A 21460-nucleotide genomic window follows, 5' to 3' on the forward strand; every position below is an offset into this window, starting at 1 on the left:
AGGAAGGGTAATGACCAGGCTGTTGCTGTCTTCCAGTAAGTTAAGACTGTGGCCTGAGGGACAAGGTGATGGCACTTGTGGAGAAAAGTGGATGGATAGATACACAGGAGGTGGAATCATCATGGCTTGTTACTCCATTGAATGCAAGTTGGGGGTGGTAATGAATGTTGTGTATCAACACAACATTGAGGCCCAAGACCTGGACCTCAATCTTCACAGTGAAATCTGGTATTAAATATATTTGGGGGGGCACCTGGGTTGCTCAGTTGGTTAAGCATCTGCCTTCAGCTCAGGTCATGATCCCAGGGTCCTGGCATTGAGTCCCATGTCAGGCTCCCTCCCTCCTCAGTGGGAAGCCACCTTCTCCCTCTCCCCTCTGCCATTCCCCCTGCTTGTGCTTGCTTGCTCTCTCCATCAGATAAATAAAATCTTTAAAATAATTAATTAATTTGTGAACTTTACATTTCTGCATGTAATTCATGGTATCAAAATAGTGTTTTGGTTTTTTACTACTTCATTAATTTGGAGTTTGGAAACAGGAGTAGTTGGGGTTCTCCAGAGAAACAGAGCCATTGGGGTGTATGTGTGTGTGTGTGTGTGTGTGTATAAAGAGATTTCTTATAAGGAGTGGCTCACACAATAATAGAGGCTGAGGAATCCCCACATCTGCAGTTAGCAAGGTGGAAATTGGGGAGAGCCAATGGTGTGGTCCAGTCTGAGCCCAAAGGCCTGAGCACCCTGAGAACTGATAGTATAAATTCCATTCAGAAATCCAGCACTCTTGAAACCCACAAAGTGCTGATCTTTCCATTCACCGCCACTGGCAAGAAAAGACCAATGTCTCAGCTCAGTGTGGTCAGGCCAGAGTTCCTTGAACTTATGGGAGGGTCCATTATTTTGGTTCTGTGCAGGCCTTCCACTGATTGACTGATGCTACTCACATTAGGGAGGACAGTGTCTGCTTCACTTAGCCTGTTGACTCCAGTGTTACTCTCACCCCCAAAACACTCTCACGGACAAACCACAATGTTTGACTAAATATCTGGGCACCCCATGACCCAGTCTAGTTGATGCATAAGATTAACTGTGACAGAAACCGTTCTGATCACCCCAGATACAGCTGCACTGGTCATTTTTCCATTTGTGGGGCTTTTGATATTCTAATATTAACCCCAACTATAATCCCGCTTCATGTGCCATCCATCCTAGCAGTAAATCAGTAACATCTGTCATCTCTCCACCCGCCCTTGCTCATTTACAAAGTGTTTGGGGCTTGACAAATACCTAAGAGATTCTCCAACTCTGTCCTGTTTGTTGATAGCATCAGATGAAAGTGATGCAGCACAACTCAAGATGTCAGGCTTACAAGCCGTGCACACCCTGCTCGTGGAGTTCACTATAGAACATTTTTCATTTCCCTGGTTACTTTTAAAAGCAAAATGAAATGAAGCCTGAACATTGCAGTGCTAAACAGCTGGAGGGTTTTTCCTACTCTCTTCCTAGATACAGTGAGGTATCGCTATTTGTTTTCTTTTATCAAATGTCTCATTGCCTCTGAAACAGAGGTAGATACTACAAGTGGAATGGACCCCAGGAGCCTGCAGCATAAGCTCCCTTCTCTGTCGCCCATACCTGGAGGTAGCTTGCCTGCTTGTTCGGAGATAGATGTCAGCTTCAAGTTGCTATTGACCTTATTGTTTACTCTGCCTAATTAAATACCATTTTCATATTTTCTCATCTGCCACCCCTTACAGCTCACAATCATGCTGTGGCACAACATGGGGGAGAAGGAAAGGTCTTTTAAGCTGGAACACTTAATTAGCTCCAGGCCCCAGGGGGAGGCTTCAGCTAGAAATACGGCTAAAAGTAGGGAAAAGATTAGCCATACCTGAGAGGAGATGTTGATGGTCGAGAAAACATTGATCACCTTCTGATAATGCCCATGTTATTAAAATTGTTTGAGGGGTGGTTCCTGGGCAGCTCAGTTGTTAAGCATATGCCTTTGCGAAGCTCAGGTTATGATCCTGGGATCATGTTAGGTTAATGTTAAGATGATCCTAACTATGTTAAGATCTCAGGGTCCTGGGATTGAGCCCCGCATCGGGCTCCTTGCTCAACCTGGAACCTGCTTCTCCCTTTCCCCTCTCCTGTCCCCCACTCATGTTCGTGTTCTCTCTTTCACTCTCCCTCTCTCAAATAAATAAAATGTATTTTTAAAAGTTGTTTTGGAATTAGTGACCATTTTGAATTGTGTATATAGTAGTGACATGTTTATATTGTTAATTTCTGCTAGTATCCCCCCGCCCCCCGTCTGTTGAGTTACACTTGCTCCCTTCTGCCAGAGGCTGTTTTTCTCTTGCCCCACTGTATACATCCTCCTCCATGTAAATAAAAGAGTGGGCCCACCATGAGGTTCTTAATCCTTCCTGGCACTGCCAGGTGACCACATTGTCATTTAGCGCCCTCTGTATTGTTTTAAATGCAGTCACGATCTTGTTAGGATTCATTGGAGCAGGAAATTTCTCATACAATAAGGTATTATTATAAAATAAGAAAGTAAACCATGATATAAGACATAGTTACGTAGATTTAATTATAGATTATATTATGCAGATATAGTTATAGGTATAGGTATAATATAGAAATGAGATATAGATATATAGAGAGATGTCAATTATAGATATAACTCAATATTGTGTATAGATATATAGAAGCACTGTAATAGAATAAAATAAAAATCCATTCTTGTGAAAACAGAAAACACAGGAGTTCCTGGAAATGACTGCAGCATAGCCCTGTTCCCTTCATGATGGCAGCCATTCTGGCTCGCTCCTGCAGAGATGCCACAGTCCAGCCCAGCCGATATTAGCTAAGATGTGGGGCAAGCTGGGAGCTAATGGGTAGCTCTTTGTCTTCTGAATGCTCTGGAATCATTTTGACCATGAACTCTCTTGGGCCCCTGCGTAAGCTACAGTCACCTCTGTCTCATAGCCTGAGATTGCAATAAGACTTGCATTTTAAATCCATTAAAAATGCTTGTTCATCCTTAGGAAAGTAATGAGTAAGATTGCTGCAAATCAAAATGTCCTTGTCAGAAAACTAAAAATGCTAAACACTATATAAGTAAGAACACTGGGGAGGTAAGAAAGCAGCTGGAGCCAAAGGCAAAGGCTACCCCCCCAAACCCCCACCCCCGTACTCTGGCTCCCCAGAGTGGTTACCAGGCACCACTGAGCCAAGGGCACCCTCTTCATCACCATCAACCCTAGTCCCATCCCATAGCTGACATGTGCCTTGTGCTGTTCCGTGTCCCCTTGACTCTTCCAGAATTCTGGCCACAGCTGTGGAGAACAACCCCACTGTGTGCCGCAGCGCCCCAGCACTCTCTCCCCTTCCTCCCTCAGGCCGCAGCCCAGAGGTTGGACGGAGGTGTGAGGCCTACAGGTACCTCCCAAACAGTGAGAGACAAAAGTATGGATAAATGTGCCTGCCTCCCATCCTTGCAGATGACTCAGAAGCACCTTCTGCATGTTTCTCAAAGTGTCCCCAGTGGGACAGAGTGCTGCCCTGGATAGTAACCTGAGTATCGATGGCCCTGTACTAGCTACCTCCTTTTCCCACTCTTGCTTTCCTGCCCCTTTGCCTCTGAGACCAAGATCATCTGAAAAGAATCTCCCTCCATCTCTGCTTTAATAGGATATCAAACGGAGGTGTAGCCTAGAGGTAATTGCTCTTCTGGTTGGGCATATATCCCCTCTGACCATTTTTCCAGTGAGAGATTTTAAAACTTCTTTTTAAATCAGTGTCAATTATGGATGTGCTCAAATAGTTCTACTAGGCTTTTCTGGAAAGCAGCCCTCTGCCTTCCAGGCATACCCTCCATTCCCCTTTCCCCAGCAGCAATTCTCACAATACTTTTCAGTATTTTCCTACAGACTAAAATTGCATTCATGTATTGCTTTTTTCTGATTTTTGCTTCAATGTGAGGTGCTATTAATATCCCCTAACACACACATCCACCCTGCCACCATCCTAAAACATGTGGAGACACAACCACCCCTGCCCAGCAGTGTGTCAGGATTGTACACGAACAACTTGAGTCTTTGCTCAGGTTATTATATATCCATCACTAGTTCAACTTCAAATGCTTGGTCAGTTGTATGCATCTCCTGGAAACATTGAGACCATCGAATATTTCATGAACACGGTCTCCTTGAAGGCCTCTCTTCTGGAAACTTCTTGTTTCTTCTAGTCAAATTGAGCCACAGGTACTCTAACCTTCCATCTCCGTTGTCTTTTGCTATCTCTTGAATTGTTTCCCCTGCTTCCTGTGCCCATGTTTTCCTTTCTCGATTTACTGCCTGATTTTGATGGAGCACATCTGTAGTAGCTTCCTGAGACCATATGTAAGAGGTAAATTTCAAGAGATATCTCTGAATATGTCCTTCACACACACACTGGCTGGATATATATCTATATATTAGTTGGAAACTAATATATATATATTAGTTGGAAACCATCTTCTTTCAGAATTTCAAGGGGATTGCTTCATTGTCTTCTACCCCAGTGCTGCTGTGAAGCAGTTCAAAGCCAATTTGATTCTTGATCCATTGTGGGGTTTTTTGTCCTAAATATTGTATTTATTTATTTGAGAGAGAGAGAACAGAGAGCAAAGTGGGGAGAGGTGGAAGGAGAAGAACAGAGGGAGAGGGAGAGGGAGAAGCAGACTCTCTGCTGAGCACGGAGCCCAATGCAGGGCTTGATCCCAGGGCCCTACAATCATGACTTGAGTCAAAGGCAGACTCTTAACCAATGGAGCCATCCAGGCACCCCTATTCTTAGTCCTTTGTATGTGACATAGTACGTCCGTCACCCCTACCAAATGCTTGTAGGGTTCCTCTGTCCCCAGGGTTCTGAGTTTTCATGGTTCCACATTGGTGAGCAGCACCTCAGTTCTGCAGGATACTCCACATGCAATTCTCTCTCACGTCCATCATTTCTAGGCAGTTTTCATGATGATTTCCCTCTATAAAGTTTTGTATCCTATTGTTTGTTTCTAGAATCCCATTTGTCTCTGTTGAACCCTCTGGTTGGATCCTCCTTGAATTTTCCTGTGTCTGTTTTCCATTTCTTTTTATCTCTCTCTTCTCTTCTGCTCCCTTCAGTTGGTCCTGCTCCACAAAGTGTTTGAGAGGCACTGTGCAATGTGATCCATGTCGTTCTTCCTTCCCTTGTTTAACATTGTGCTTGTTACTTTTGCATCTTCTGGTCCTGTTAGAAACCTGAAGGTGTAGCCTCTTCCTGAACTATTCACTTATGTTTATTTCCATTGACATCTGTACAGTTCCTCTTCACACATTCCCTTTATTCCAAAAGACCAAAAGACATGCAGATTCTTCTTGTGCATCTGTGTATTTTAAGAACCACTTTCAGGCACCGAGGTGGCTCTGTCAGTTGAGCGTCTGCTCTCAGCACAGGATCCTGGGATTGAGTTCTGCATTGAGGCTCCTGGCTCAGCAGGGAGTCTGCTTCTCCCCCTGCCCCTCTCCCCTACTGTGCATGCATGCGCGCTCTCTCCTCTCAAATAAATAAAAATCTTAAAAAAAAAAAAGTTTTCTCTGTTCAATCTCTCCTAGCCCTCTGCTTACTGTTTATATCAACATTTGGGAATCATCCTTTCTCTCATAAATTTGAATTAGACTTTCTCAAAGATGCTTCAGTTTCCTTTCGTCCATTTATTTAGATTTGTTTTCCAAGTAAATTGTGCCCTTTTTTTGATAGAGAGATAGAGGGAGATGGGGGAGGGGCAGAGGGAAAATCTTAAGCAGGCTCTGCACACAGTGCAGAACCCAGTTCGGGGCTTGATCCCAACACCCTGAGATCATGACCTGAGCTAAATCAAGAGTCGGATGCTTAACCACCTGAGCCACCCAGGTGCCCCATGAATTGTGCTTTTCCTAAATGTGCTCATGTAGCCTTTGCCAGTGATCCTCTCTACTGTCTTTTCGTTGCTTTTGAAAACTGCATCTTGGGATCCCTGGGTGGCTCAACGGTTTGGCACCTGCCTTTGGCTCAGGGCGCGAACCTGGAGTCCCGGAATCGAGTCCCGCGTTGGGCTCCCGGCATGGAGCCTGTTTCTCCCTCTGCCTGTGTCTCTGCCTCTCTCTCTCTCTCTATCATGAATAAATAAATAAATCTTTAAGAAAAAAAAAAAAACCCTCATCTTTATTTTAGAATTTAGGTAGTTATGATTTTGCCTTTGACAATCCCCCCCTTTTTTTCTGTGTCACTTACATTTCATAGTAATGAATCATAGCATAAGTTGCAGCCTTTGAAACCATATTTGGGAGAAAGAAATGGGTTTGTTCCAATTTTATACACCTTTTTGTCTTCATTGTTTGACCATGTAAAGCTCACATCCACTTTTAGATAGACTTATTTCTGTTCCCAGGAATTCACTGTCCTGCTGTTACATTTACATATAATTCATTCCAGGCAACCAAAAAAAAAAAAAAAAAAAAAGACGACTTTGGCTTTGTTTTCTAATTGAGATCACCTGCTTCATATTATTATAAGTAAAATTGAGAAACTGATACTAAAATCAGGAAAACCCTTATTAATCAAAGTTGAAAATGGCAGTCAATGAAGCCATCACCCTTTTTCTCAGTGGATTTTTTTAGCCGATTGAAAACAAAGCTCCAGTGGATTGTGGGGCTTTTATTTCAGAGCTCTGTGGATAAGTGCTACAAGCAGTGAAGACCGTCTGCTCAAACTATCTCCATAGGCTGGGATATCTATGCTTCTTGGTACTGGATGCTGCTGATTCACCTTATCTTTTCTATTTATGCTGCTTATCGTGCAGTTGCCAAAACCACATTTATTTACAATTTCTTATTCTGAAAGAATATGGGCATATCCAAGTCATAGCTCAGTCCAACACAAACTGACATTTCTTGCTTTGAAAGGCAGTTTCTTTGTGGGAGAAACTGCATGTCAAATTAGCCCAAATTAGTCCATTATTTCATAGATTAAATGGCCCCATAGCTCTCTCCACCGTCCCCCAGCTGGAGCAGTTTCCCTTTGATCTGTGAGATCTTCTGTCCACATTTTGCCAGTCCTAATCTTTAACTTACACCACATTGCTTTCAGAGCCTCTCAGCTGAGAACAATCTCAGTGATAAAAGTTTTGACGACTGAAAGACTGGTGCTTACATGGGTTCAGGTTCATTTGGTGGTTAACAAAGCCAGTCACAAGTATCCAAGGAAGCCCTGTTTAATCGCTGAACCCGGCAACATTCCCAACTTCTCTTCTGCAGCGACTCCTCAGATTTGAAGAGGAGCCAAGACAGTTTGAAGAATTCCTAAAGTTTGGCTTTGAAGCATAAATTAAGATTTGATAAACTTCCTCTCCACAGTAATTTAGTAAACTTCCTTTGTTCAGAAGAGAGAAAATACTGTAAATCTGTGAAATTTTGCTGCAAGGGAAGATCCTAAAGAGAGAAAACCCAGGCTTCTCATTGTTCATCATGATTTATTACAGTTACCTAATATTCATTGTATCAAGCACCTAATGGTGAGTGTCTTTTATGAGCAAAGTGCTGTGCAGGAGGGATGTGTGTGTGTATCTATATATATAAATTTCTTTTTTAACTTAGATGTTTAATTGTGTGGGTGATATCTGTTTGGTGAAGGAATTTTTAAAAATCTACAGTTATCCCATCCTTTTTTAGAATCAGAAATGTATTATTAGAGAAGTTTTGGTCTGGCTTTTCTCCCTGCCTCCATCTTCCTTGATGTAGTCAAGCTTCCATCATTGTCCCCAGTGAAGGGGATCATTGGTGTGGATAATCCAAATCCGCAGCTAATCCTCTCTTGGGGGGGGGGGGGGGTTACAGGCATACCACTCAGGGCCACCGGCCTCATCACACCTGGGGCATGACCATGTCTCCCTCCTGGGATGTAGGGCAATGTGTGGACACTGAGGAATAACTCTCAGGGCAGGAGGATAATCTGCAAGGCAAATAGTCCGACAGGGATCATCAGGATCCCACTAGTCCACAGAACACAAAAAGGGGCAGTGGTTCTTCCCTCCTGGTGTTAAGAGCTGACCCTCTCGCCCTGGAATTCAGGGACTCATTGGTATTCAGTGATGGCCTGGTCCCAGGCCAGGCTGAGAAAAGTTACCATCAATATATAAGTGACCTCAGGTCAGACATTAAAGGGGAGGATGGTTGTGCTCAACCCCAGGCACAGATGGTAGGAAGGAGCAAGATATCATTAAGGGTTCCTAAAGCATCACAATGCCTCCAAGTGCATGGCTTCTACTAAGAGGGAGACTTTGGGACACCAAAGTCAGTGTGCATTACTTCTTGATAAGCTTTTGGGGACCGGATTCTTTGAGTTTAAGTACATTATAGCCAAGAGGGTTACCACATAGCAAGATTCTCATTTGAAAGTCTGCCAGTTAAAATTGGTCATTTGGAGCAGTCATTCTGTCTCAGAATGTCAGGAACCTCTTTGAAGGTTCCTGCAAGAAAGAATCATGAGCTGAGAAACATAGAATAGTTATTTTTTGCACCAGATGGTATTTTTCCAGAATCTCAGAATCCAAAATGTTTCTTAAAATGAGTTTTGTGGGCATCGTTAATTTACCTGGTGTAGCCTAGATTTTTTCTTTTAGCCTAGATTTTTAAATTTATGATTACAATTCCCCATTTTGAGAAACCCATTAATTCCTCCTTACTTTAAAGCATTTTTAAAATGAAGGGTCTGCCAGTATCTGAGTATATGATATGAGGTGACTTTGGAAGAAAGCCATTCCAGACTTGCTGTCTTCCACTTTCCTTTGAAGGAGAAAACATTAAAGCATTAAATACTTCCACATTTTAAGCCCATGTGTCTCTAAACATCTAAAAGAGAAGAAAAAATATATTTGCAGATTAACTCCATGAGGACAAAGCCATGTAGATAATAATGTCACCTACTTAATAAATGCATGCTGTGAATTGGACCCTGCCCCACGCACCTCACAAACACAGCTCATTTCATCTTCTGATCTAAAACAATGATATTGTCAGGAGAAGAAACTGAGGTGCAGAGGAGTTCAGGGACTTAATCCGAACCCCAGTGCTGTAACATCCCTGTGCCCAGTGTGGTGGCTCCTGCATGACTGGGTGTCCCAGCAGGTGGCTCATGATGGGAGGGTTGGAATCCAGCAATCATGTGGTCTGCACGGCCAGGTGAGCCTCCAGGCTGCTTTTCTACTTTCCCCGCCCAGATGTGGAGACCGTTGAGTTGCTGTGCCTCTTTGTGGAGCTGTTACCAGTCTCTTAGCCCAGATCCACTAAGCAAAAGTCAAAGAACCAGGGTGAGCCCTGGAACCTGCACTTCTCCAACAGAGCGTATCCTCCCATATTTTGCTTCAACCAAATGAGGTTGAGAGTAGGGCCTTTCAGACCTTCTGGAAGTGGTTGGCCTGCTTCCTTATAGCAGACATGCCATTGCTTGTGGCTCAAGATGCAGCCTGAATTTCGTTACTTTCTTGCCTCCATGAGCCTAAAAGGTGGGCCTGGTATCGACTTAGGTTTTGGAGAAGAGCTCAACCAGCTTCTCAGTCTGAGCAGATTTGGGGCTTTCTTTGTGGCCTGTTTGCTTATGGGGGTGGAAATCTCCCCTTCAGCTTGCTGGTCTACCAGGCCAGGTGATCACAGTCACTGAAGCTATGCTTAGTACCCCACGCAGGAATGCCGACTTGTAAAAATTGAATATCACATGACTTTAAATGCATATTCCTTATAAAAGTTTTAAAGCTCACTGGATTTTATTAGAATATGTGAACCAGACTGAGTATATTAAATTTATGAGCCCAATTGATGCAGTACCATAATAATTCAATACAATATGCTTATGTCATTAAGCTCATAAAGAAGATTCTCTGAATAGCTGTAATGAATAGTTCCGATTCTGTAATCACAGACTAACATTTTCACCCTGATGAATTTTAACTGGGAGCTCTCAAAATTCTTTATAAAATCAAGAAATAAATGTCATATTTCAAATGATGACTACTTATTTCAAGTATTTACTTTAAAACCTGGGATGAATAGAAAAGAAGTACCTGCTAAGACAGAATTATTCATTAGAAATACTAAAGAGGTTGGGAGAGGTTAACATGTAGTAGATGGGACTGTGATTTATGGCTAGTCATAAGTTATAAATAAAAACCAGAGACTTTTCTATTCTGCTTTGACTAATCTCATTGACACCCTCCTCTCTTACCTTCTTCCCACACACATGTATTTTGGTTATCTATCACCATGTAATAATCTACTCCAAAACTGAACTTCCTTAAAGCAACCACCATTTTATTGCTTATGATGCTGTGGTTCTAGAATTTGGGCAGGGCTCCGCTGAGTGGTTCATCTTTTCCAAGTGTCAGGTATCAGGTCAGGCCCCTTATATGACCGCATTCTGATCATGGTGCCACCAAGGACTGGGCCCACTAGGGCACCAGAGCCTGCAAGGTGACTTCTTCACTGTCAGCTTTACCTCTGCTGTGTTCTCTTGGTGAAAATAAGCAAGCACAGGCTCTACCCAGAATGCCTGAAAGGATCCATGGATCTGAGAGAAGAGACACTGCCAGAGCACAGTACAGGACCTCCAGTGTGAAGACCAGTAGAGAGACCAAGATGGCAAGCAGTGCATTCGAGAAGCATATCCCTCTGCTAAGAGTGTGCATGCAGTCCAGTCATGCTGAACTCTTGGTAGGACCCCCAAGCTGTGCATCCTCGCTCTGAGGCTTTGCACATGCTCTCCCCACTGGAATAGGCTTCCTTCAGGTATCTTCCACCAGTATTTTCCCCTGTCTGATTCTTACTCATCCCTCAGCTCTTGGCCTAAATGTCACCAGTTCCCAGAACTAGGCTGGATGCCTTTTTCTGTGTGTTCCAAAAGCATCTTATTCCTGTTTAGAATATGTAGCCATATATTAATCAGTGGTTTACCTATCCAACTCCTTGGAATATCTATGCTTTACTCAGGACAGGAAATGATCTTTTTCACTACTGAATCCTCAGCAGTACTGGCACGTAGAAAGCTCTCAGTAAATATCTGTTGGGCGCATGAATGAAGTCTCGAGAGAGAAGAGCCAACAAAGAACAAACCTCATCCAGTCCTTAGAAGACAAGAAGGATTTAGATGAACGATTCCAAACAATGAAGACATGGTACAGGGCAGCACAGGTTTTGTGTCTGTATATTCAACATTAGATACCCAGTGCCTGGCACACAGCTCCAAGTAGAGCAGGTATGTGGTAACTGTGGTGGATGGATGAGTTACTTAAACTGTCCTAATTTCATCAGAATGTGGAGGACATTTAGGGGCATGTCAGGAAAGGAAGCCAGCATTTTTGATCCAGTGGAGACAAATTTTAGAATTCCTAAATAGCCAGAGAGAGTTCTAGTTGACACAACTAGAATTTATGAGAGTTTGAAACTGGGAAGACTTGAGTGAGTGAATATTGACCCCACTGGTTTGATTCATGACCCATAGTCATTGGTAACCAGACCTCTCTCGGGTCTGGAAATATCCTAGCGTGTCTCCATCCTGGCTTGATCTGTCTTCAGAACCCGTCAGTCAAGGATGAATTTTCCAACTGCTGCAAGGTAAATGAAACCTCTAAGTCTTATTAGACTGATTGTTATCTTTAAGCTGCCACCATGGCTAATGACTTCTGGAAATGAGGAATTCCAGCAAACTGTCTTCCCTGTTAATATGTTACAGTGGAAACGTGGATAAGGCCCTACTATATTTTTAAAGCACGTTTTAATGATTTCAATAACTTTAAATTAAATTATGAATTTATGTTAAAATTTTGTGAAATGAGAAATCATGAGAGTGACACAGCTGGGTGGTACGTGGCCACGAAGGAAGCAGCAGTTTGCCGTTACAGTCATGAACCTTATTAGCAAGCTTTTTAATAACATAAAATAGTCCTGACTTTATCCCGTTGGTAATTAAAACAGAAGGAAGGGAACCAAAAATAATAAGGTCTTTTCCAGTGCTTCTGAGGCCTTACTCTCATTCCCACATGTTCTCTCTCTCTCTCTTTTTTTTTTTTAAGATTTTATTTATTTATTCATGAGAGACAGAGAGAGAGAGAGAGAGAGAGAGAGGCAGACACAGGCAGAGGGAGAAGCAGGCTCCATGCAGGAAGCCTGACGTGGGACTCGATTCTAGGACTCCAGGATCACGCCCTGGGCCATAGGCAGGCGCTAAACCACTGAGCCACCCAGGTGTCCCTCCCACATGTTCTCTACACACACACACACACACACACACACACACACAGTGGCAAATTCTGTGAGCATGGGCTCCATAAAGGGCTGCATTGACATTGACTCCTTACATTTCATGCTTAAGGGATTGTACGTTGTGAATTAGGCCATCTGACTTTCTTCTGAATTTGAAGAGCCACTTGTTTGTCAGCCTCTATGGACTGTTGATGTTGGCTAAGTCACTGCCTCTTAGGATCTCAGTTTTCCTCCCCTGTAAACAGGATATGCATACCTGGTCCTCCTCCTCCTCAGTATATCTTCATGCTCTCTTGAGCTCATGAACTGGGAAGTGCTTTGTACAGCGTGCCTGCAGACTCAAATCCAGGTGCAGGGCCCTCCATGTTTTCCTTCAGGTCCTGCTGTTCCTCACACAAAGCCCTTACCTGCTGGCCTGGCTCCCCTGTTCATACTGTTTGCCGAGCGTGGATGCCACTCCATCTTCCCTCCTTTCTAGATTCCAGACCTGAAAGGAAATGGCTGCAAGATGGGAAGTACCACCTTATTTAACTTGCTGCTGATCTTTGCATGGATGGACCAGAGAGTACATGGTCTCTATGACTAGATTAGCATTTCATCCAGAAGCTCCTGAGTTGAAAAGAATAACCCAGCAGAGGCTCTTAAGGCCAGCTTTTAGCTAGGTTGTCATAGTAATTGAAGTACTTTCAGCCAGAGTGGAGACAGAAATTGTATTGTAGGTCACACATGAATCATGTTAATATAATGACCTTCATCAAGAATGAAATAAAAGGGACGCCTGGGTGGCTCAGTGGTTGAGTGTTTGCCTTCGGCTCAGGGCATGATCGCAGAATCCCAGGATCGAGTCCCACATCGGGTTCCCCACATGGGACTTCTCCTTCTGCCTATGTCTCTGCCTCTCTCTGTCTCTCATGAATACATAAATAAAATCTTTAAAAAAATGAAACAAAAATGAAAATAGCATGTAGCAGCACATTATATTTTCAGTTTTTTCTTCCTAATGTGGTGTATTGATTGAGGTGCCAGGCTAAAGCTCTAAAATAATTGACTAAATTCTTGCTGAATTGTTCTGTATTGCTGTAGGGAGTGTGTTTCACCTTTCAGAACTCATTAACACAGCCAATAGACCATTTTAGCCTGTGTTTTGGTTCAAAAGATTAATAATGTTGTTTTGAAATGGTGTTGGAATTTTGAGATTGCCCTGTGTGTATATCAGGGTTTGGGGCAGGAACCTTCCAGGTTAGTGCTTGGCTGGGGATGTACCACTAGGATGTGCTGACCCATCTGAAATGTTACTCACTAAAGCCTCCTAGGATTGACCTTTTCCTAAGAGCTGGGTGCCCTGTACAGATCTTGATCTGACTTCAAACTAGCACCCTGAGGAGCTTGTATGTGGGATAGGTGGAAGGTTTCCTCAGACTCAGACTGGTGCCTGCCACCTGCCAGCACGACAGGGCTTATTGTTCATTAACTTGTTTGCAAACAATACAAAATCACTGTGGCCATTGTCAAAACATGGATTCCTCCACTCCTGGGCTTGGGAGTGGCGAGACCAAAGGCTCTCCCGCAGCTGGGCCTCTGAGAGTTCCCTGAATTTCTTACACTCTTGAAAACACCCTGTACTAGTGGCTGTGCAATCTGGAAGAGCTTGGTTCCAGCAGATGCCAAGTGGTATCTTCATTAAGCTTTTTGGCCATGGGGTGTCCATCCCAGAATATGAACAGGAACAATTCACCAGTCCTCTGTCCTATGTCTTCCCAAAGAAGGGGAAAAGATACTTTTTCAGAAGGGAATCTGAGTGCTATTTGGGAAGGAAAAAGGAAGCAGGGCAGTTACAAAATGGCCAGTGCCCACAAGGCTCTGTAAGGAAGATACGGAAGCGTGGGCACAGCTACATTGGACTCTGTGTAGAGTATAAGCCTCACCACAAGAGATCTTTTTCCCCATTCTTGTGTTTGCATAGAACTTAACCCGAGAGAACCCAGAGCCTCCCAGTCTCTGTGAGAGCAGCCTTAGGTCTGGGAAAGGCAACAAACGTATCTGGCGCAGTGTAGATGGCTTTACCTGGCGAAAGATGGCAGTGCTCAGGAGGTGGGGGGTGGCCAAAAGGAAAATAGGGGAATGGTAGACTGGACAGCAGGCTGCTGATTGATACCCAGTCCCTGGGGCTGGCAGATATGGATGTGTGTGCTGCCACTCCCACTTCTATGCTCTGTGACCTTCAGGGCATTACTTTAGCCTCCTGGTCCTCAGTTTCTTCATCTAGAAGATGGGATAATTATGGTCCCTACTTCATAAAGTTGTGATAGTTAAATGAGATATACCGTGAGAAGTTCTCACTGTGGCTGGAACACTGCAGGCCCTTGATAAATAGCCCCCTTGTAAAAGTAACCAGATGGTGGCTAGTCAGCCTGTTGTGTGCACGTGGGAGACAGTCCTCAGGGTCTTGGCAGGGATGAGTTGAAGAAGAGGACCGCTTTGGAAAGAAGAGGTCAGGAGCCCGGCGTGGATCTCTGGGACAGGCTGTATGTCCTTCTGTGCTCTTTTGACCTTCTCTTAAAAAGCTCCTGGTCCCCTGTAGGATTTTGTCTTGTTTGGGGATGGGAGTTAAAGCACATGCCTATTTAACACTGATTGGAATAGACCCAGGGGGCCTGTCTGTCCTGGTTACTTCTACCCCACCCCCCACAACCCCTGCATAGACTGACTTTAAAAAACAGGAAGATACTCCTGCACACTGTGAAAGAAAGGCGTATTACGGAATCAAGATTCTCTGCTTCAGTCCTGAACTATGCCTTTAAGATCAGCCATCTAAACTGGATTTCCTGAAAGTATCAATAAGAAAACATTTCATAATTTAGTGTTGGTCCAAGTAGCAAAAAGTAAATAACCTAGATAAATGTCTCATCTGTTTCTTATCATTCTTAAATCTTTTTTGTCTTGCCAAACTGATAGCTCCCAGAGTTTGGTCGCCAATATTGCTGTGCTGTTTCCTTCTCTCCCCTGTGTCTTCTGTTCTGCCTCCATCCATACCCTCCATCATTTCCCTTTTCCTCAGCAAGCCCCTCCATCTCCGTGTGGCCCCTGCCCTTCCCGCCATCACTCATACCCAGACCCTCTCCCAGTACCTGCACCCCCCCGCCTTGCTCTGTACTGCAGGGTTGCAATCTTATTGGTAAAGGATTTGGTTTAAACTGACTTTCATCCTCCAGCTACCCTGGGCACGGCAGGCCTGAAATGTGCACAATGGTAGTGGGTGCAACGCCCTGTTCACAGTGGCCCTGACAAGTGTTTAATGAAGCAGACTTGGATGAGATACTCACCTCCAGGGTGGGCAAAGGTTGCTGGCCTTCTGTGGTTCCTAATAGCTACAAAGATTTAAATATGCCTGTTTTTTTCTTTCTTTCTTTCTTTCTTTCTTTCTTTCTTTCTTTCTTTCTTTCTTTCTTTCTTCCTTCCTTCCTTCCTTCCTTCCTTCCTTCCTTCCTTCCTTCCTTCCTTTCGGAGAAATACCACGTGAAAGAAACAGAAATTGGATATTGGATTTCACAAATCCTTTTCCTATTTTGTCCTTCTGACCCTGATAAGCCACTTAAACTGCTTATGTTCTTCAATTTTTTGTAATACTTTTTTTTTTTTTGGTAGTATTTTTTTATAAAGTGAAATACCCTGGGGATGCAGCTTGGCTCCTTGACTTATTTTTCACATACCAGGAAGAGTTAGACGATAAAAAGGGGGATAGCTTTGACAGGAAGAACTGTAATTTTTTCCATTCAGCCACAGATGCTGTAGAAAACACTGTGAGCCCAAGCAACATAAACGACTAATGTAAATATGTGTGTATTTAAATACATATATTATATATAATTATAATGTATATTAAACAGACATAATAATAGAATTCTAGTTCATTGGCTGATCTTGGCCTGAGCCTAAAATCCCTAAGGGAGAATTTCTTTACTGGAGAGAGAGCAATAAACCTGATTCACCAGACACCATTGTGTAGGGGCACATTGCATCTCTGAAGAAGAGCTCAAACGGAAGAACCAAACCAGTCATCCTGTGTGCCTGTCTGTGCAAAGCAGGCAATAGGCATGTTCACATGAGGAATACTATACAGCAGTGAGAATGAACAAACTGCAACTATACCTAAAAGGGTGTGTGAATGTCATGTACACCATGTGAAGCATAGGAGGGCCAGACACAAAAGAGAGTGTCCTCTGTGATTCCATTAACACAAGGTTCAAAAACTGGCAAAATTAAGCGACAGTAGGAAAAGTCAGGAAAAGATAGGATAGCCTTATTCTTGGGGAAAGGATCGTGAGAGAGTATGGGAGCACTAGCAGTGCTGTCTTGTTGTTACCTAGGTGCTGATCACACAGGGGTGTCCACTTTTTGAAGTTTCATTTGGCTGTGCATGTGTGCTGTTTTCTCTGTGTACACCTGAATTTTTAAAAATTAACGCCTCAGAATCAATCATCAGGGTTCCTTCCACGCACTTTTCCCAAGCTCAGTGGTGTGTCAGGCATGGTGGGGGTTACAAAGAAAAATGAGCTGCTGCCTGTGACCTCAAGAACCTTCTGGAAGTTTAGTTGTCTTCTGTCCCCAGCCCTATACGTAGTCCTTTGGTTTTGTCATTCACCAGAAGGAATTTGGCCAGCCCGCTGCAGGCATGTGGCTCTGGACACACCACCAGGGCTACCGTGACTCACTCAGACACTTCAGAGCACCTCGAGCTCACTGCAAAGAATACCTTCTGATCAAAGCATTTCTTTGGCCAAGGAAGCAGTCTAAGTAAAGGGAACCCAGGCTGCCCAGTCCTGCTAAGCAGAGGTTTGGTTTATAATGTAAAAACTCTCCTGTAATGTTTATAATTCATTGAATGAGATCCTTCTACCTCAAGTTCCATGGAGACATGCTAGTGAGTTTGTTTAAAGAAAAAGGCCCTACTTACACCTAGTTTACTGTTCTCTTGATAGTGGTGTCCTGGCGGGGAAGGTATGTCAGATACTTTTTCTTCTATTTATGTTTTTAACTTTCACTTTTCTTTACACTCTTTGGTCTCTACTGGCCCTTTAAAGCCCCCCACCCCACCTTGTGAACTAATTATGACAAATGTTGGTAGGATACCAGTTCCCAGATGTGAATTCTTCACATTCTGGCAGAATTCATCTTGAAGGCAAGTTGGTTGTGAGCATTAGTCTGCAAGTTGGTTGTGAGCATTAGTCTGCACATTGGTGTGGCCTGTGGGAGAGGGGAGTAGGGGCTGCATGGAAGCTATGGATGTGATGCCTGCTCAGCCGCCTGGCTCTGTTCATGGCGGAAGAGTTGCAGCCCCATGCTCCAGTGCACAAGTTCCTTATCATCCTTGTCCCAAACACTTCACTCTTGACCTGTCAACAACAGTCCATTTGCTCACTTACATTTATCGCATTTGCAAGCATTGGCTGGCTGGCTGGGTGTGGGCTCAGATGTGCACTCATATCCATATTGACTGGACTGCGGGTCCCTCTAAAGTTGCAGTTCTCAGCTTCCCTTCCCCCAGCAAAGTTGAAGTACGGTTCCCTTTTGCCATTGATAAAAATAAGTCCTGGTGTAAGATCTTCATTTTTCAGCAATTGGTTTTGGCACCTTCTTGCCTCCACCTGATTGCTCTTTCAAGCTCCTTTCCTGAGAGATTACTGTGAGACCAGTATCTTAGGTATATTGAACAAAAAAAGAGTCTGAGTTAAAAACACTTGTTTTTAAATCCCCTCTTCTGATTAGTAGCCTTGCTCATTTCTGCAACAGGATCCTTACCCGAAAATGAGTTTGACAGTAATAAAAACAGGTAATTCCAGGCCAAGTACGATGATAACATAAAATTAGGTGAGTTCAGAAATTTGGGGGCATGGTATGAGCGTTTTGTTCTACTGCTTTGGGGATGGCTTCCTGGGCGTATGCATGTGTCAGGACTCATCAGATTGTCTGAGGAATGTGCAGTGACTGTGCAGCAATAAGAAATTAGAAGAGGGATCCCTGGGTGGCGCGGTGGTTTGGCGCCTGCCTTTGGCCCAGGGCGCGATCCTGGAGACCCGGGATCGAATCCCACATCAGGCTCCCGGTGCATGGAGCCTGCTTTTCCCTCTGCCTGTGTCTCTGCCTCTCTCTCTCTCTCTGTGACTATCATAAATAAATAAAAATAAAAAAAAAAATTAAAAAAAAAAGAAATTAGAAGATTTTTAGAAACTACAAATTACTATACAAACGTTAATTATTGATAATCTTCATTATTACATTTAAGAAAGTAACTGATGAATTTTCCTCCAGCAGAGTGCCATCCTTCAGAAGTAGATTTCAGGCTGGCAGTTCATAGAGGAAGCTGAATTCCACTCCCTGGGCCAAGGTGTCTCAGTCATGGCACGATGACATTAGGATTGTGATAATGCGTGCATCGTAGGATGCACCTGGATATACCCCCCAGCCCAGAGGGACAGTCAATCAGAAATGTCTCCAGACACTGTTGTATGTCTTCAAGGGTACAAATCACCCCTGACTGGGAACCACTGCTTCTGAGGCCTCAGACAAATTTCTTTGTTACTCAAAGTCCATAATTATTACATTTAATTTCAACGTTTGTGATAGGATTGTTTATAACAATCTGAAACAAGCTGAGTCAGAAATAAAGATTTAGGCTTCCTCCCTCCCGTTCCACCTCCACCCCTACCCCCTGTATTCCATCCCATTCTGTTATAAATAACATTTGCCTGACCTGAAAAATATTAACTATTTTTGTGTGTCCTCTTTTCCTTTAATACATCCTGCCAGCAGCCTGCCTGATTCCATCCCAGCATCTGAGATCCTAGTCCCAGACATGCTTTGCTTGCTGGTGCCAGAAAAGGCAGCGAATGCTGTGACAAACACGTGTGGCAGGGGGAGGGGCAGTGCCAAGGATTCAGAGCAATTAATCTTAGTAAGAATTTCTTTTCATTGAGGATTATAGGTTTTGCAGAATGATTTGTAAATATTAGTTTTTTGGAACTGACCCTCTTGTCCTCGTGTTTCTCTTCCTTTAGTTTATAAGAAGGATCCAAAGCAGACAGTGACGGTAACCATTTAAAAATGCGCATCAGCAGCACATTTAGCATTGTACAGATGCCTTGCCTAGCCTTTTTTTTTTTTTTTTTTTTTTTGCCTCCTTTTAATCAGCTTTCTATTTAATAAGTAAGTTGGGAGGAAATGACTTGTTAAAAAACAGAATCTTAACTAGTGCCGCTCTTGCTGGAAAGCAGACCCCTCCCCACTCCGACCCCAGGCACCACGTTGTTATTTCTCTGGGCATCCTCTGCAGGGGGATCCGAGGCCATGTGGCCATGAGTCCACTTCTCTGTGCAGAGAAGTCACCTGCATCATGGATGCAGTGGCTTGGTGCGGTGACAGCCAAGGCCTCACAGAGTTCCATAGACTGTTTGTAATGACAGCAACAGCTCTTTTAAAGTGGGCAGCAAGTTGTGTCTGCAGTTTCTTCTCTCCTTGATCTCACCCAACAATATATCATTGTGCTCTGTATCTTCCTCAGAAATACCTCATTCTCCTCTCCTTGATCCCACCCAACATCTCACCATGCTCTGTCTCTTGTCTCTTCCTCAGAAATACCTCAGGGATTTTTTCAGCGTGATGCTCCAATCTGCGACATCCCCCCTGCACATCGACAAAGTGGGGCTCACTCTTTCCAAACACACCATTTGCGAGTTCTCACCATTCTTCAAGAAGGGAGTCTTTGACTACAGCAGCCACGGGACGGGGTAGAGCTGGGGGTGATGGACAAACCACCCAAACCACCAATGCAGTGCCTTCTCGTCGGAGTGGCTGGCCCGGTGCAGGGCAGCCTCCTCCTGCTGCGGCCAGATGCGCAACAGCTGGCTCAGGCTGCCTCACCGGGGCCTACTGAGTGCCTGAAGCCAGGACGGGCATGTTTCGCTTTGCTGACGTGACCCCGACAGGCAGCTTTGCTGTCCCATTGCCATCAAATGTGGCCTTCTCTCCACACTGCTTCCTTCTTCTCACAAAGGAGTCTGCCCATGGGGTAAAAGGGGTGTGGCTGGATTGTCTTGGGCCCTCTGAGCCCAGCCAGCCCAGGACCTCCCCGAAGTAAGTGGGCGGCTCTTCAGACATCCCTTAAATGACTGTCATCTGGTTTCCTCTTCCACCAAAATATGTCTTATTTTTTATATTCCTTCCACATGGCTGGCAACATCCCAAGAGAAGCATTTTAAATTATTTCATTGTATTCTTTTTTTCTTTTTCCCCTCATTTGAGTCGGAACTTTTGTACAATACCTAACCACTGATGTTTACACAGAATTTCATATTCTGCAAAAGGGAATTTTGGTCCAATCATGACTGGAATCTTCCATGCTTGACAAATTGGATGTAGGTGACATCACATAAAGCTTCTGTAAATCCATACAAATAGGATATTTGTTTAATCTTGAATATTTGAGGAGATTTCCCCAAATGTAAATGGCCACGGTGCATTCTTGAGCTTATTCTGCTAAGCACAAAACAAGCGCATAGCTGAAAGCCTATTTTTAAATGTTACTTTTTTTCACATTTTTGTTACAGAATCTACTGGATCTTTGGCTGAAAGACTAGAATTTATAGTAGTTGATTAATGATCCCTTAAATTACTCAGGACTTAATGTAGCATTGCACATCTATGTACAGTAAACTGCTTTGTTTTACTAAAGTGAAAAATGTGAGTAGAAAAAAATATATATGTGGTATATATGGAAATATATATAATTCTACCTATAGATTTATATATGTACACATGCCTGTACAATAGTTGTATCAAAATATATAATCGTTCACACCAAATTTATTAAAGGTATTTGCTTTTTCAAAATTTAAATTGAGCTGCTATCAATATTAAATGAAGTCATAGAATCTATCCTGTAGCTCATTTTATTTTAAGTTTATAACATGATCATCCCTACTGGTCTGTTTAAAAATTTATCTAATGTGTTTGGAAAGATCTATAATGTATAATTTAGCATTTGTGTCTCAGAAGATGCCATTGGAATAACATTTGAAGCCACAAATGAACGGGGTAACAAAACATGTTTGCATTCAGGCTTCGAGGATATGCCTGTGCAACTGAGCTCTCCA

At 43.4% G+C, this 21460-nt stretch overlaps 1 protein-coding gene across 17 annotated transcripts in view; it reads left to right on the top strand.

The window, feature by feature from the left end:
• KIF16B (kinesin family member 16B) overlaps positions 1 to 21460 on the top strand; it is a 315045-nt gene that overhangs the window by 280207 nt on the left and 13378 nt on the right. For 4 of the 17 annotated variants that reach the window (XM_072800008.1, XM_072800007.1, XM_072800004.1 and 1 more), the window contains one exon: positions 19941 to 21242. The exons of 12 other annotated variants lie outside the window; for them this stretch is intronic. In XM_072800008.1, the coding sequence (XP_072656109.1) occupies positions 19941 to 20099 (159 nt within the window). In that variant the 3' untranslated portion in view covers positions 20100 to 21242. Of the gene's footprint in view, positions 1 to 19940; positions 21243 to 21460 lie in introns of those variants that run through there. One more of the 17 variants, XM_072800006.1, reaches the window with a different exon arrangement.

This window comes from Canis lupus, chromosome 26, assembly GCF_048164855.1.
Source record: "Canis lupus baileyi chromosome 26, mCanLup2.hap1, whole genome shotgun sequence".
Taxonomy (NCBI): domain Eukaryota; kingdom Metazoa; phylum Chordata; class Mammalia; order Carnivora; family Canidae; genus Canis; species Canis lupus.